This window comes from Stigmatopora nigra, chromosome 2 (genome assembly GCF_051989575.1).
Source record: "Stigmatopora nigra isolate UIUO_SnigA chromosome 2, RoL_Snig_1.1, whole genome shotgun sequence".
Lineage (NCBI taxonomy): Eukaryota > Metazoa > Chordata > Actinopteri > Syngnathiformes > Syngnathidae > Stigmatopora > Stigmatopora nigra.
The window spans coordinates 1,242,982-1,256,788 of record NC_135509.1 but is presented as its reverse complement, the minus strand read 5'-3'; the positions used below and the strand labels follow the sequence as shown (position 1 = coordinate 1,256,788).

General features: G+C 40.5%; 3 protein-coding genes across 6 annotated transcripts; 2 read left to right on the top strand and 1 right to left on the bottom strand.

The window, feature by feature from the left end:
* The first annotated feature begins 2,063 nt into the window (after positions 1-2,063).
* On the top strand, positions 2,064-3,419 carry fam110c (family with sequence similarity 110 member C). The gene has a single exon (XM_077710498.1). The coding sequence runs from the start codon at positions 2,237-2,239 to the stop codon at positions 3,131-3,133; it is 897 nt and encodes a 298-aa protein (XP_077566624.1). The 5' UTR covers positions 2,064-2,236; the 3' UTR covers positions 3,134-3,419.
* Positions 3,420-3,657: 238 nt separating this feature from the next.
* fbxo25 (F-box protein 25) lies at positions 3,658-13,271 on the top strand. 4 transcript variants are annotated; one of them, XM_077743633.1, is made up of 12 exons: positions 3,658-3,738; positions 4,023-4,055; positions 4,890-5,009; positions 6,743-6,846; positions 6,906-6,955; positions 7,755-7,847; positions 7,919-8,012; positions 8,071-8,255; positions 8,522-8,704; positions 8,773-8,919; positions 9,400-9,426; positions 9,694-13,271. In XM_077743633.1, exons 3-12 carry the CDS (start codon positions 4,891-4,893, stop codon positions 9,781-9,783), a joined length of 1,092 nt encoding a protein of 363 aa, XP_077599759.1. In that variant the 5' UTR covers positions 3,658-3,738; positions 4,023-4,055; position 4,890; the 3' UTR covers positions 9,784-13,271. The 4 variants fall into 4 exon arrangements, with proteins under 4 accessions (XP_077599759.1, XP_077599768.1, XP_077599750.1 ...); XM_077743642.1 differs by having other exon boundaries at positions 3,665-3,738; positions 4,886-5,009; XM_077743624.1 differs by lacking the exons at positions 3,658-3,738; positions 4,023-4,055 and adding an exon at positions 4,311-4,452 and having other exon boundaries at positions 4,886-5,009.
* LOC144214944 (uncharacterized) lies at positions 10,509-13,026 on the bottom strand. Its single transcript, XM_077743689.1, has 4 exons — positions 12,789-13,026; positions 11,994-12,050; positions 11,296-11,408; positions 10,509-11,227 (listed from the first exon to the last, which is right to left on the bottom strand). Exons 1-4 carry the CDS (start codon positions 12,873-12,875, stop codon positions 10,918-10,920), a joined length of 567 nt encoding a protein of 188 aa, XP_077599815.1. The 5' UTR covers positions 12,876-13,026; the 3' UTR covers positions 10,509-10,917.
* Positions 13,272-13,807: the final 536 nt, after the last annotated feature.

The following is a 13,807-nucleotide window of genomic DNA, read 5'->3' as shown; positions in this document are numbered from 1 at the left end:
TCATTAGGACGGCGCCCTCTCGCTGAAAGAACCTTCCCAGGAAAACGAGCCGGCCGGGAAGCCGCCTTCCCCAGAAAAGCCACTCAATAGTTGACTCGGGTTTCATCTCTCCGGAACGCATCCGCCATTACCATCTTGGTCCCCGCCGTCTTAAATCTTGGCAGCCAACCCTCCTTTTATTTCACCGCCATTGACGTCCATTGCGTCTTCATCCCTAAATATTTTTTTAAAAATCCACCCCCTTTTTTTCCAAACAAAAACATAACCGATATAGGAACAATATTTTTACACTGTATCTAAAATTACTTACACTTTTTTTGTAGTATTATTTAAATCCCAAAAATTCGCCTTGCCCTCTAGTGGCCAGTCCAATAATCCCCAACTGTAATTAGCCTTTTTATCATATTTGTATTATTCTTCCCATGCTATAAACTTTTCATGTATACACAATATTTTACTATATGTATTAATTCTTTTTAAAAGATGCTAAATATTTTCTATGTTGTCCTAATTGGAAATTAATGACGTACTTGACACTTTCTGTGTATGGGGTCGCGACCCATCTTTTCCCATAAGGTTTAATGACAAAACGTCAAGCTAACCGCTAACGGCGTTGAAAGGTAGCCGCTCACACACACACACACACACACACACACACAGGGCCGCCGTCTGAGTGTCCAGCGAGTAGACACATCCCTCAACGCCGTCCCGCCCTCCTCCACATAAGCGCCGTCACACCCACATTTTTCTTTGTTTCTTCCCCCAGGCTCGAAGTTGGTTGGCGGCAAGCGTGACAAATAACAGGGCCCGCTCTTCTTCTCTGAAGACATCCCTCAGATGAGAAGAGATAAAAACAAAGACAAACGAGGTGAGAGACGAGTGGCGGAACCGCGGGGGCCAAAACTCACCCGGGTTCATGCCAACTTTATTTTTTACCCATCAAAAAGTAACCTTTACGAGCCGAGGCGTCCCATTATTTTAAACCATCGGTGTCAAAGTGGCAAATCTGGTCCGCCGCATCATTTTTTGCGGCCCGAAAAAAAAATCGACTTTCTGTTTTAGGATCAAATTAAAATGAAGAGTATAGATGTAAATTACATTTCCTGATTTTTTTCCCCCCCTTTTAAATCAATAATTGTCATTTTTTAACCATTTTTTCTGTTTTTAGTTAAAAAAACATTCTGTAAAATCTAAAAATATATTAAAAATAGCTCAGATAAACATTGTTTTAGATCTATAAAAAAAACTATATTACATATCCTGATTTACCTCTTTTTAAATCAATAATTGTTATTTTTAATCCATTTTTTCTGTGTTTTTAGCTCAAAAATCATTTTAATTCTATTACATTCCAATTTTGCCGGCGTCTATCCTTCGATTGGTCTTCCCAGTCCAATTAGATTGAATTTCTATCTCCGTCAATGGCAGACAAACCACATCTGGCTTTCAATATAACGTATTGCTATTGTTTTTACAACATCACAGTTGAGGGTCGAAAAATGCGGCCGCCCACACCGGTCATAAAGTCGTCCGTTATCAGCGGCGAGGAGTGGAATAATAATCACAATGATGATCCTCTCTTGAGTAATATTCTCACAGGAAGACATCAATTATGTTAGGGAACTTTAACAAAAAAAAAGTAGAGTGGGAAAAGGACATTTTCGGAGAGACAACTTAAAAAAGAGCGTGTGCAAGTACTAAATACACAGAAAAATGGATTAAAAAATCACAATTATTAATTTCAAAGGGGGAAAATCAGGAAATGTAATATACATCTATACTCTTCATTTTAATTTGATCCTAAAACAGAAAGTATAGAGTAACAAAAAATTGTGTGTAGGCATTTAACTGAAATATTATCACGTTAGGGAATAATTAACTACTAAATTTGTCTTGTAACATTACTCAATACTAACATAGACCTTTAGCAACCATCTTATGCTAGCTATCCCCTGATATTTTATTTTTTTAGTGTAAAGACTGAAAATGTCATCCGCATTTTTCTATCCGCCCCCTCGCGACAAGGAAAGTCTCAACTTTCACTCTTCTTACTCATGCTTCCGTCAGGTGTACTTTGAACGCCGTTTTGTCTAGAAGCGAACGTGGGCGGGGTTGGGTAAGGTAAGGTGTGTGCGTCCTAACAGAACACTGAACAGAGAAACGTGCTCAGGCAAAGCGGCATACAGAATGGAATCTTGGAACCAGCAGAAAAGCTAAAAACTCCACTCACTCACTCATGGACACCCCCAGCGATACCTCCAAAATCCTGGAGAAAGGTCCAGACTATCTCCGCAAACAAATGGAACTGGAAAATGAAGTGAAGGGACCTATGAGCGCCGTGGAGAGGCTAGCTGCTAGCAAACCCAACTACGTGAAAAGCCAACAGTCGGAGGAACCACCGCCAACCAGCGCCACATCCGACGCCACAGCGTCGTCCAACCGGAGCTCGCCGCTGTTACGTGAATCTCGACAAAGTGGCTCGCCGGTGGAAGTCCGGCGCTCCAGCTCCAAAAAACGACCAGACTCCATCTTGCTCTATAGACAAAAGTGCGAGCTTCTCAGAGCGCCAGGCAAAGATCGCAAGCATCACATCACACGGAAATTGCTTCGGAGCTCCGCCATCAGATCCGCCACTTTGCCCGAGAAGGACCGTGAAGATGGCCAGGAAGAATGCGCCGGGACCCCGAAACTCGAGAGAAGACGGAACCTGGACGGTAGTCCGAAAGAAGCGTCCGCTAACTTCCTGAAGGTTCCCGTGGCCAGAGGCAAGACGGTGGGTCGATCCCGCTCGGACATCAGCTCCAGGTACTCCAAGAACTTTGCCGACTTTGACGCTTTCTTCAAGTTCTGCGGCCTTGATGGCGAAGTCATCGAGTCTCTAGGGAAGGAGAATTTCTCAGCTCGTTCGGATGAGATGGCCGCCATGCTTCGTAGCGTCAGCGTGTCCACGTCAGACAGTGGCGGCGGGATCTCCGGGGACAGCGACGACAGCGAAGGTCTCCAACGAGACGTCCTGCAGCAGAAGATCCGACAAGGAACGTCGGTTATTGAGCGCAACGCCAGGATTATCAAGTGGTTGTACAGCTGCAAGAACGCCAAGGAAAGTGGCAAGAAGTTGAGAGACCTGGACTGATGACTACATTCATTTTTTGACAGCTTTTAGAAATGACTTCAAGAGTTTTTCCTGATATTTTACAGGCTAGCGCAATCATCCTTTACCAGGAATTCCAACGTTGGGAGAAGACTACTAGACGTACAAAGTTTCACCAAATCCTGTTGAGTTGTTCCAACTGGCCCAATCACGACTAGGCCTGCACATGCCATTTGGACGCCCTATTTGAACATTTTCATTTTAATCTTATGGCGTAAGACAAGGGGTGTCTGACTAGCGTCAACTCCATTTTAATGTGGGCCAAAACATTTTTTGATATAATATTTAGGGTTTTTTTTTATAAATGGATTAAAAGAACTGGAATAAAAGCCCTGAATATTCCTTTTTTATAGATCTAAAACAATGTTTATTTTAGCTTTCTTATATATATTTTTAGATTTTATTAAATGATTTTTGACGATTAACGTTTCATCCATTGTTGTCTGTATTAGCCACACAAGTGTTTCAATTTTTATCCTAACTTTCCTGTCTGCATTTCTGCGAATCTTAGATACCATTTCCAAGTCTGACTGACAGCCAAGACAAGTCATGTCCTGCCCGTGAGAGCTGAAATATACACCCTCAAGGTATTTTTTTTCTTACAATTGCTTCCTTGTTGCGTCACTTGGTGAGTCCAAAATCAAATGGTAGCTGGGAAAAAAACAATCTTTTTTATGCCTAAATCATTCAAAAAAGCTTTTGCATTAAATTGTTTACTTTTTTTTTAAATATACATGGCATATTCTTCATTGTGTAACAATAATTCCAGTTCATGCTCTACAAATTATAATCATCATAAAATGTTTTTTACCACTGCATTATGTCAGATTTTGGAACATGATCTATTTTCTGTTTTTTCCTAACATTCTAGATGATAAGGATCAGGTGCCCATTCATGATGTAGGTACTAACTACTTTATATTTTAAACCATTTGTTATTAATCTACATTAATATTTTGCTTCAAATCTCATCCCTTAAAAGGAAAAATCAAAACAATAGTATACATGTGCATGGTACCATGTCACGTGTAGGACAAGCCCCCCCTTAACCAAACAGATTAGGAGTTGGAGGGGTGATGTGATTGACAACCCCGTCTGCCCAATCCGCAGCGGCCTTCTGCGTGGCAACAGAGATAAATACCTGAATCGCGTCCAATAGGAGAAGGGCAGGCGGTGCTAAAACGCGAGCCCCCTAACGCGGTTGTGTTTACTTCCGTTAATTTTCTAGTCCCCGATCGACAACGAGAAAGGGCAAAAATTTATAATAAAGACAAACAAAAGAATTGTCATCCCTCGAAAAGGTTGGTTGAAGCTTTTATTTTGCATTTGTTAATAAATTTTACATTGTTGAGTTCAATTCACGATAAAATGCGGTCCACCAAGAGCCCGTCGCTGTCGTATTAAATGCTGTTTCTCAGACTAGATTTTTTGTTCGTTTAACCATGACGGTAAATTAACGCGAATGCGTTTGTGACAAGTGTCAAGGTAAAATAATCCTCACAATCAGCGACTCGAGATAACTTGTCGAGTAAGCAAATCGACGTCATGTAATTGTTTGTCACTAATGCAACTTAAGTCGTAGCCTGATGACGTCACGCAGCTACTCTTGTGTTATCCTTTTGGAATTTGCTTCATAACATTAGATTTTTTTTCAGCTTCTCTTAAAACATTTAACATCGAGTTGCAGCGTCTCTGATATAGCATTGAGTATTTGCTCTTTCAACCTTTCCCCAGGTAGGATGCCTTTCTTGGGCAGGGACTGGAGGTCACCAGGATGGAGTTGGACAAAGACGGAACATGGATGGAAGAGGATCATCTTCTATGGACGTGACATGGACGAGATACACACAGAAATTGAGTGAGTACCAGGGTTATTGTTTTTTTAAAAATGTACTTGCTCTGTCAAGAATTCCCCAGAATTGCTAGCCATTTAAGTTTTTTTTTACTCCGTCTGCATAGGTAGTTATGACAAGAAAAACAAAAACAAACCCATTTCTTACCCAGAATCTGAGAAAATCCATCCATAAGAACTAATATTTTTTCTGCTTTTGCGACACATAACTAATAATCCCAGAAAACGCATTTTTCCAACACATTACCTCTTCATTACCCCGTCAACAAACAATTTGTAGTGGAGAAAATGTCATTTTTCCCATTTAGTACTTACGAGCTCTGAATGCTTTTTGTGTCCATTGCAGGACACGGTGTCACATTGTCCCCAGCGCCTTGCGTGAGTACCGAGGCGGGATTTTCAACGCTAACCGTCAGTGACGTCGCCTTCGGTCACGCTGTCGCCGGTCGCTATTGACAGGCTGACGCGACGTCGTATTTAGCACGCTAGTCCTCTCGCTGAAAGCCCGAGTCACGACAATTAGCAACGACATCACGGGTTGGCCTCCCGCCACATCACAGGCGGAGCCAATCGGACGCATCGACCTCGTTCTTGCGCGTACAATGCTTTTTGTTTGGAAAAATCTGTCACAATGCTCACAAACAAAATGTCCATGTTCATCTTTCGGTCAATTTACGTAGTTTATGCTAAAGCTAGCAACCTAGCACAAGCTTACATTATTACCCCATGACGCGTCGCTACAAAGAGACGGAGAGGATTAGCGTTAGCCACGCTCACTGGGCTTGACAATTAAATAAATGTCAGCGTTAGATTGAAGGGGCGGCGGCCTTTTTTTGGGAAACGCAGAGTCAATATTTCACAGAAGTCAACGGACGGAGAATTTTAGAGCTTTACGTGCTCGTAAAAGTAGCATTTATTTTCTAAGAAAAAAATGTATTGCTTAGGAAAGCATGTTCTTAAATGTTTTTTTCTGATTAATTTGTTCTAGGGCATATTTTCCTTTTTCTAATTGATAATAAACTTAGAAGATGGTAAAGTAGTAGGAACCCATGTTATGTTTAATGCCACTTACTCAAGTTGACTGCAAATAAATCTGTTTGGAGGTGAGTTTTTTGAACAAAAAGAACATTCCATTGAGGTCATTGGCCCGGAGGTGTGCCGCCAAGTGAATGAGAATTTTCCCATTCTGAAGCGTTGGAGAAAAATTTGGATACGTCAAGTCCAATCGACGTTATTGACAAAAATGGTAGCAGTTTTTCTGGGAAAAAAAGGGTGCTGTTATTAAAAACAGATAGAATCAATATTTTTTGGAAGGAAAAAACTTTTAGTCTTTGCAAATTTGAATTAAATGTAACGCTAATCCATTATAAAATCATCCCAGAATTCCTTTTTGTAACCTCAAAATGGATTGACAATAATCCCTTTCTTCATTCTTGAGTTATCTTGAAAATGATATTCTCAGGAAAATTTATTGTTAAATAGATCATCCCTTCTTTTTTTTACCAGAAGAATGACCTCCTATTTTCTGACCAAAGCATACTTTATTTTTATGAAAGAGTCTTTCTTTTGATGTTATAATGACTATTTTGTGCTCTAGAATGTCTCCATAGAAAATGCTTGTTTTCTTGCAGTTGAATTTACTCAATAAATCTACCCTTAATTTGTTTTAGAACTACATAAGATCTTTTTTGGAACCAAAACGACAAAACCTAACCTATCAATTTTTTTCCATTTAACAGATTTACCTGCGACGACAAAGAAAACTTATTTGTGGAAGACATTTGCGAACTTTCAAACCCCAAAAGACGGAAAAACCTCTACAACCACAACACCAAATCCCAATGTAAGTTTTCCTAACCATCTTATATCACACAGCCTGCGACCAATCCTTTTCTCTTCCAGTTGTTTTCAGGGATAAATGGATCTATGTGCAGAAAGGCAGCACTAAGGAGGTGAGTAATAGACCAACCGCCGCCTCATTTTTCTATTTAAAAACAATCTTACTAACCTTTGCGAATGAGTATTTCATAGAAAACGAATGTTTTGAATCTAATTTTGGTGGAACTGTATATTTTTTGGCTTAAACTGAACTTGTTAATTGAAAACAATAACACGCATATGATCCAGAAATACTGTTAAATCAATTAGAAAGGCTATAAAATGTGGAGGATTGTTCCAAACTGCTAGGAAGTTGTGACCTTTAATTAAATGGAAGTGACATGTTATGAGTGTAAATTAACAAGGAAGTGCTTAGAGATTGACATGAAATGACTAAAAAATATACAGAAAGCCACGCAAATTATCCTAAGTATTTTCTAGTGCAAGGGTGTCAGACGGTTGGTTTGCGGGCCGCTTTAATGTCAACTTGGGACCATTTTAGATATAATATTTAGATTTTTTTTATGAATGGATTAAAAGAACTGGATTAAAAACCCTGAATATTCAGTTTTTTATAGATCTAAAACTGTTTATTTGAGCCTTTTTAAAATAGAATTTCAGATTTTACACAATGATTTTTGAACTAAAGACAGAAAAAATGGATTTAAAAAATTAATATTGATTTAAAAGTGGGAAAATCAGGAAATTTAATATATACTCTTCATTTGAATTTGATTGTAAAACAGAAAATCGGCACTCATGATTGAATTTCCCGGACCGCACAAAATGATGAGGCGGACCAGATTTGGCCCCCGGGCCGCATCTTTGACACCTTTTGTATACGACATCTAACCCATTTTTTTTTGCTCACAGCGCCACGGATATTGCACCCTGGGCGAAGCACTGAACCGCCTGGACTTTTCCAGCGCCATCCACGACTTGAGGAGATTCAACTATGTAGCCAAAGTAAGCCAAACATTACATCTTCTTATTTTTCTTCATCTATCTTAACTTATCCCCCCTCCCCTACACTTTAGCTTTTCCAACTAATCGCCAGATCGCAGTTAACGTCCCTAAGCGGTGCCGCCCAGACAAATTACTTCAACATTTTAGAGAAGATGGTCCGAAAAGGTGAGTTCGGACCGGCCGCCATTTTGGCTCTGTCCACTGACATGCTTTTTCCTCCCAGTGGTGGAGGACCACTACAACCCGAGGCTGGTCAAGGAGTTGTTGCAGGATCTGAGCGCCACGTTACGCAGTCTAACCCTCCACGTGGGACGCTGCGTGCTGGTGGGCAACGTTGCCGTGTGGCTGTGCCGATTGGAGAATATTCTCAAATGGCAGCAACAACTTAGTGACTTGCAGATTCCTAAGGTATGTTTGTGAGTGGGCGGGTTTAAGTGTCATTATTCACTATTCACCAATATAGCCATAGTTTTAGAATGTTTTTTATTTGCAAAAGTAGGAAAATCAGCTTTTCCACAATAGAAAAGTAGTCTTTTTTTCCTTTTTTTTTTATTCAGGTATAAAGATGTTTACATTTTTTTAACTATTTTGCTGCCCTTGCTTGTCATAAACATCAACATTTTCAAAATTCCCACAAATGTTTTTTAAATACTCCAATTTTTATTACTTCACAGCAAATGCACGCCGGCATGTCCATAAGCGACCTCCCACTCTACACTCAAAACAAAATTTTACACAACCTTTCCGACGCCTGCGACATCATCAACCTGGGACAGGCCACGCCTACTCTACACATCCTCAGCGAAAACCGTACACTTTGGAAGCGGCTCTGCCATTTCCATTTTTCCGACAAGCAGGTGAGTTGAGTTTCCTTCGTCCCTCACCTCTCTCTTCCCATCTGACTTGTTATTTGTATTTTTTCTAGCACTCGTCTCGGAATTTGGTTCTGACCAAGAGTGACAGCGTGGACTGGAAACTGATGTACTTCACCCTCCAGAAACGTTACCCCATGAAGGAGCAATATGGCGACACTTTGCACTTTTGCAAACATTGTAGCATTCTCTTCTGGAAGGTCAGTTCATTTGACAGCCTTTTAAAAGTCGATATATTCGCGGGACGAGCGGCAGGCAGTCTTTTGGGAAATGCGTGGTTTGTGGTTATCTCCGCGGAAAGCCAGGGAAGGAAATAGAAAAAGGAGAAGAAAAAAAACTGAAAGACATTTGTGCTCTTTTCGACCGCTTGATTCCAATTCAAAGCCCAGAGGCTAGATTCGTTTTTTTTTGTGGCCTACTTAAAGCAAGTGGGGTTGGGAATTGTTTCTTTCAATGTGGATTTTGTGTTTTTATTTTGGAATTCATTGGCTGACTATTTGGAGAATTCATGTTAAATCCATTTGCCATTTTAGTTTGGTTAGAAGTTTTTGCGAGAAAGCTCATTCAAGAGTAGTTTGTAAACAAATTCATACGTTTTGAGACAGCTTTTTAACTAGCGTATTTTCCGGACTAGAAGTCTTGCGTTTTTGTAACATTCTATAATCTTTCCCTTCCTCAAGGATCACCACTTGGCCTTATTGTTGAAGGTACCTTCCTTCCTCCTTTCCTTCTTTTCCATTTATTTCCATTCCCTTCTCACCATTGCATGTCAACACGTCGGCTAAGAGCCAAAATGCTATCTTGAATTCATTTGCTGACAATTGGCAGAATTCACATTAAAATAATTCGACTCAAAATCAAAGCGTGCGTCTTCTGCTATGCTTTCATGTCATTCCGCGTTCACTTACTGCCCTCTCAAGGCTTCGCCTGGTATTGCCTCACACATATCTGACCATCTCGCACTTGTTTCGCAGGACTGCGGCCACCCGTGCACGGCTAACGACCCGGACGGCTGCCTGGTGCCCATCTCTCCACAACACTTCATCGATCTGTTCAGGTTCTAGATCCCTCTTTCCTTCCTTTACTTACGTTTACTTTACAAAAACAAAGGGCTTCAAACTGCGTACAACTGTTACCGCGGCAACGGGTAAGATTTCCTCCCGGGTTGCCCATTTTTGCACTAATAGAAGGTACTTGTCTAAAGTGAGTATGTGATGATTTATGAGTTTATTGACCGTTTACTGATTATTATGACGTTTTAAAATGTGGTCATGTTTTTTGGTTTTTCTGAATAGCAAAACGCATGCGCCTAATAGTATTTTTTTCGAGTTGGGAAAATGGAAAATGTTATTTAAATGCGTCTGGGAACTTTTGTATCCTTCTATAAACGTTTTGTATATTGTATTTTTGTTCGTATTTCCGTGGGAAAACTTTTCGTTTGTCTATGGGGGAGGACATAGCGTATGGAAACGATTAAATATTTACCGAGAAACAGATTAGCCGTCTTATTGTTTTGTAAAGATGTAGCCTAAATAGCGCCGTTTTTTTTCCTTCGTATATATTCATGTCATAGATGTTTTATGATTGCCATAATTTACCAGGAAATTATAGAATGTGGTTGCCACTTTTTATAGTAATTTCGTCTTGGGACATATTTATCCTCATTCCCTTTTTTTTTTAAACAAATGTTTGTCCATAACTGTTATTTGATGACATTCCCATAAATTGTGTCATAATAATAATAAGCTCATTCAAAACTGCTGTACTCCAGAAAAAAAATAAAACCATCTGGCAGTGAATAATGTTTTATTTAGTACCATAGATGGCGATAGAAGCCCAATCCAAACCGCTGCCAGCCTTCCCAGTTCAAAAGGAAATGTCATCTATCACCTCTGTATTAATGCAATGTGTGCAATATATCAATTGTCTTTCCACTTTCCATCTACTTTGAAGCTATAAAAAGGCAAAATACACCGTTTAAAAGCTTACAAATAGAACAAAATCTCCACATTTTGAACTAATTATAGATAAAACATGCTATTTGTTCAAGGCACGTGACAAAATGGTCAAAAATGCCAATATTTCCAGTGATATGATCTTAAATAGTCTAACTATTCTGTTCCAAAATGGCCGCACGGGCCAAATACTGTTGTGCTTTTGACCGTAGCCACAAAAGGGCGACAGAACATTAAAAAGTTTTATTTGAGTCCTTCCCAGGTTCCGTCTGTCACCATCCCTCTGCTGATCCTGCCGATGCCGGCCAGCTTGACTTTGGCGCGGGACGTCCACGTGACGGCGCAGGCGGGATCCACCAATGCGTCCCCGGGAGACGGCGATGGCGAGCGTCCATTTGGGGTAGGCTCCTCCCCGGGGGTCGTCGTCTCCCGGTTGTCTGTCTTTTTGGCGGGTGAGATTTGCTTGATGGTCATGGTGACACTTTCCCAGAAGCACATTCCTTTCTCACTTTTGTCTTTCACGTCTTTCTCGTTTTTCACTTTCTTGCCAGACCTGCGTCCATAGTTTGAAAAGTTAGTCCTTTAGAGCCCCGATTAATTTTCTTATGTATTTTTGTTTACCCTTGGCGTTCAGTGGCCGTCTCTCTCGTCAACAAAAAGTGTTTGTCGTCATTGGAGGACGACGTCTTGTCCTTTCTCTCTTTCTTGGACATCATCTTCTTCACTTTGGCCTCCTGGCAGCAGAAAAAAAAGTCCAATTCTTTGTTATTATCTTAAAAAATGCCTCTTTTCCGTATCGACTTATCACCATTCTTTAATCGGCTGATTTACTTTTTCTCTTGACGTTTTAGCTTTAACCAAGCAACTGAAAGAGACAAAAAATTGCACTCAGAATAGTAAATAGCATTTTCCCTAGACAAAATTAGCTTGTAAGAAGCTAAGTTAGCTCTCTATAATGCATTAGTCAATAGTGGCATGGCTAGGAATGAGAATATTTAGAAACACTGGGTCCAAAAGCAAACCAACTCTACAAAACGTTCCAGGAATGTTCAGATTAGATAGCGGGAAGGTTTTTCACGTCTGTCCAAGACACGCCAGAAGATAGCAAGAATCTTCATTACAACAAGTGAACTTGTACGCCCTTTTGTTGCCTTTCAAACTATTTTTCCCCCCTGCGAGCAAACATCTGCACTTTCTTGAAGAATGTCGCCTTCCTTCCCTTCTCCGGGACAAACTCCAAACAAAGTCTTATGAAATATGTCCCGTCGCCACGGTGACCATTCTGCTTGACATGTGCCGCCATTTTCTTGGTTGTTTACCTTGGACGAGACGGCCACAGCTTCCTCCTCTTCCTCTCCTTCTTGTAAATCTTTGTCCTGGGGGGTAAAAAAAAAAAAGAATGCAGGTTAGGATAAATTGTAAAATTGTTTACTGTAGCTTTTAGGTTGTACTTTCCATCCGGAAGCGCTATTTTTGGTTCCATTGTTTTTGTATTTGCCTTAATTTCCCAATATTAACCTTCATCATGGCCGACAATGGCGATAAAAACGATGCGTTGAAATGGATTAACCATTTTTAACTAGTCAATTCTGTCAATAAATTGAGATAAATTCCCCTTTAGCTCAACATTTATTTCCATCATAAATCTGTAAACATTGTGGACATTTTAGCCCCTCCCCCCTTAGGAACAGGTCTGACCCCTCATTCCAAATTCCCAAGAGAAAACATGGAGGAGGTCTGCCCTCCCCTGACACAGCCAATAAAAGCAAAAACGTCAAGGCCGTTTAGACCAGGTTCCCAAACATGAGGTGCACGGGCCACATTTGGTCCCCCAAAACTTGCCCCAAAAGCCCAAAAAATTGCATTCCTAATCAGAATGGTGACCCCTGACATTACTCCCACATCCCCTTGTGACATCTCGACGTAATCCAGCTGCTGCCGACTAGCGCTGACGCGGCGCCTTTAGCGGCCTTCGCACGCTGACATGGCCTTCCCTAAATTGATTAAATCATTCAAAAAAATTGATGATAGCTCTCTTATCGCAATTCTAAATCTCACCAAAACAACACATTAAATAGTCTGTCGCGTTTACACTTGATTTAATAAACGTTTACCTTATAAGAATGTTGAAAATGCCAGGACATGTCATCCTCCTCCGACGCGTAATCCACTAACATTTTACTCTTACTTCTCCGGAACATGGCTCCGTTTTAACTTGACCGTTTTAGTTTCCAAAAAAGTTTCCGTAACATTCAAAGTACTCCCGTCGAGGTCTGAGGACATCCAGCTATTGTTCATTCATAAAAGTCGTTTGCTGCTCATTCCGCTAGTGTGTAAATGTGTGTTAAGTGTGTGTGTGCGGTTTTACTGGACCACCTGGGTGGCTCCTCCCCCTTGCACACCCCCTTACGCTCATACTGTAGTAGAGAAGAAATTGTAAGCCAAGTATAACAATTATATGTGACGTTTACATAGATCTTTTTTACAGAGAAAGATGGCGTCAAAATTGTCTGGTAAGTCATTTGTTTATTATGTCTGAAAAGACAAAACTTTCACTTTGACATTTTCTAATCTTAACTTCTTATTGGACTGTTTTTAAGTTTGTAAGTGAAAGCCACTGGGACTGAAGAAAAATTAATTTTGGTTGACCTCGTGAGGTTGCCTCATTCTCCTTAAGCTCGCTCACCTGACTCGGAGGTCCTTCCGGTCCTGGTCCGGGTACTGCGCTTACAGTAAGTCTGTCAGGAATGTGGACCAACTGAAGATATTTTTAGTTGTGTAATCATTGACAATGGTAAACAATTGGTACACTTGTTTTGCTCATGGTGACATATAACAGACGTCCAATTTGGCCATTGAAAAATCGCTAAAAAGTTCATATTTACAATCCCATGAGCTTTTCCATCCAAACTGAAGGTAATCAGAGTACCTGGAGAAATCCCACCCATGGAAATTTCACATGGACAGATTGCAACTCGCCGGAGATTGAACCCTCGATCTCAGAACGTCGAGACAGATGCGGTAACCACTTTACCACCGTGCTGCCCTCATAAGGTAATGTCTTTTGTCTTCAAATTTCTGAAATGTTTCATCCTCTAGTTGTTTTAGGATACTTTTTTTACACAAAATTAAA

Excerpts from the sequence above, each read along its gene's own strand:
- fam110c (XM_077710498.1), top strand. The coding sequence starts at position 2,237 with ATGGACACCCCCAGCGATACCTCCAAAATCCTGGAGAAAGGTCCAGAC.
- LOC144214944 (XM_077743689.1), bottom strand. The coding sequence starts at position 12,875 with ATGTTCCGGAGAAGTAAGAGTAAAATGTTAGTGGATTACGCGTCGGAG. Across the intron at positions 11,409-11,993 it reads CTGTGGCCGTCTCGTCCAAG|GAGGCCAAAGTGAAGAAGAT; the intron begins GTAAACAACCAA and ends TTCTGCTGCCAG. Across the intron at positions 11,228-11,295 it reads ACGGCCACTGAACGCCAAGG|GTCTGGCAAGAAAGTGAAAA; the intron begins GTAAACAAAAAT and ends CTATGGACGCAG.
- fbxo25 (XM_077743633.1), top strand. The coding sequence starts at position 4,891 with ATGCCTTTCTTGGGCAGGGACTGGAGGTCACCAGGATGGAGTTGGACA. Across the intron at positions 8,705-8,772 it reads TCCATTTTTCCGACAAGCAG|CACTCGTCTCGGAATTTGGT; the intron begins GTGAGTTGAGTT and ends TATTTTTTCTAG. Across the intron at positions 9,427-9,693 it reads ACTTGGCCTTATTGTTGAAG|GACTGCGGCCACCCGTGCAC; the intron begins GTACCTTCCTTC and ends CTTGTTTCGCAG.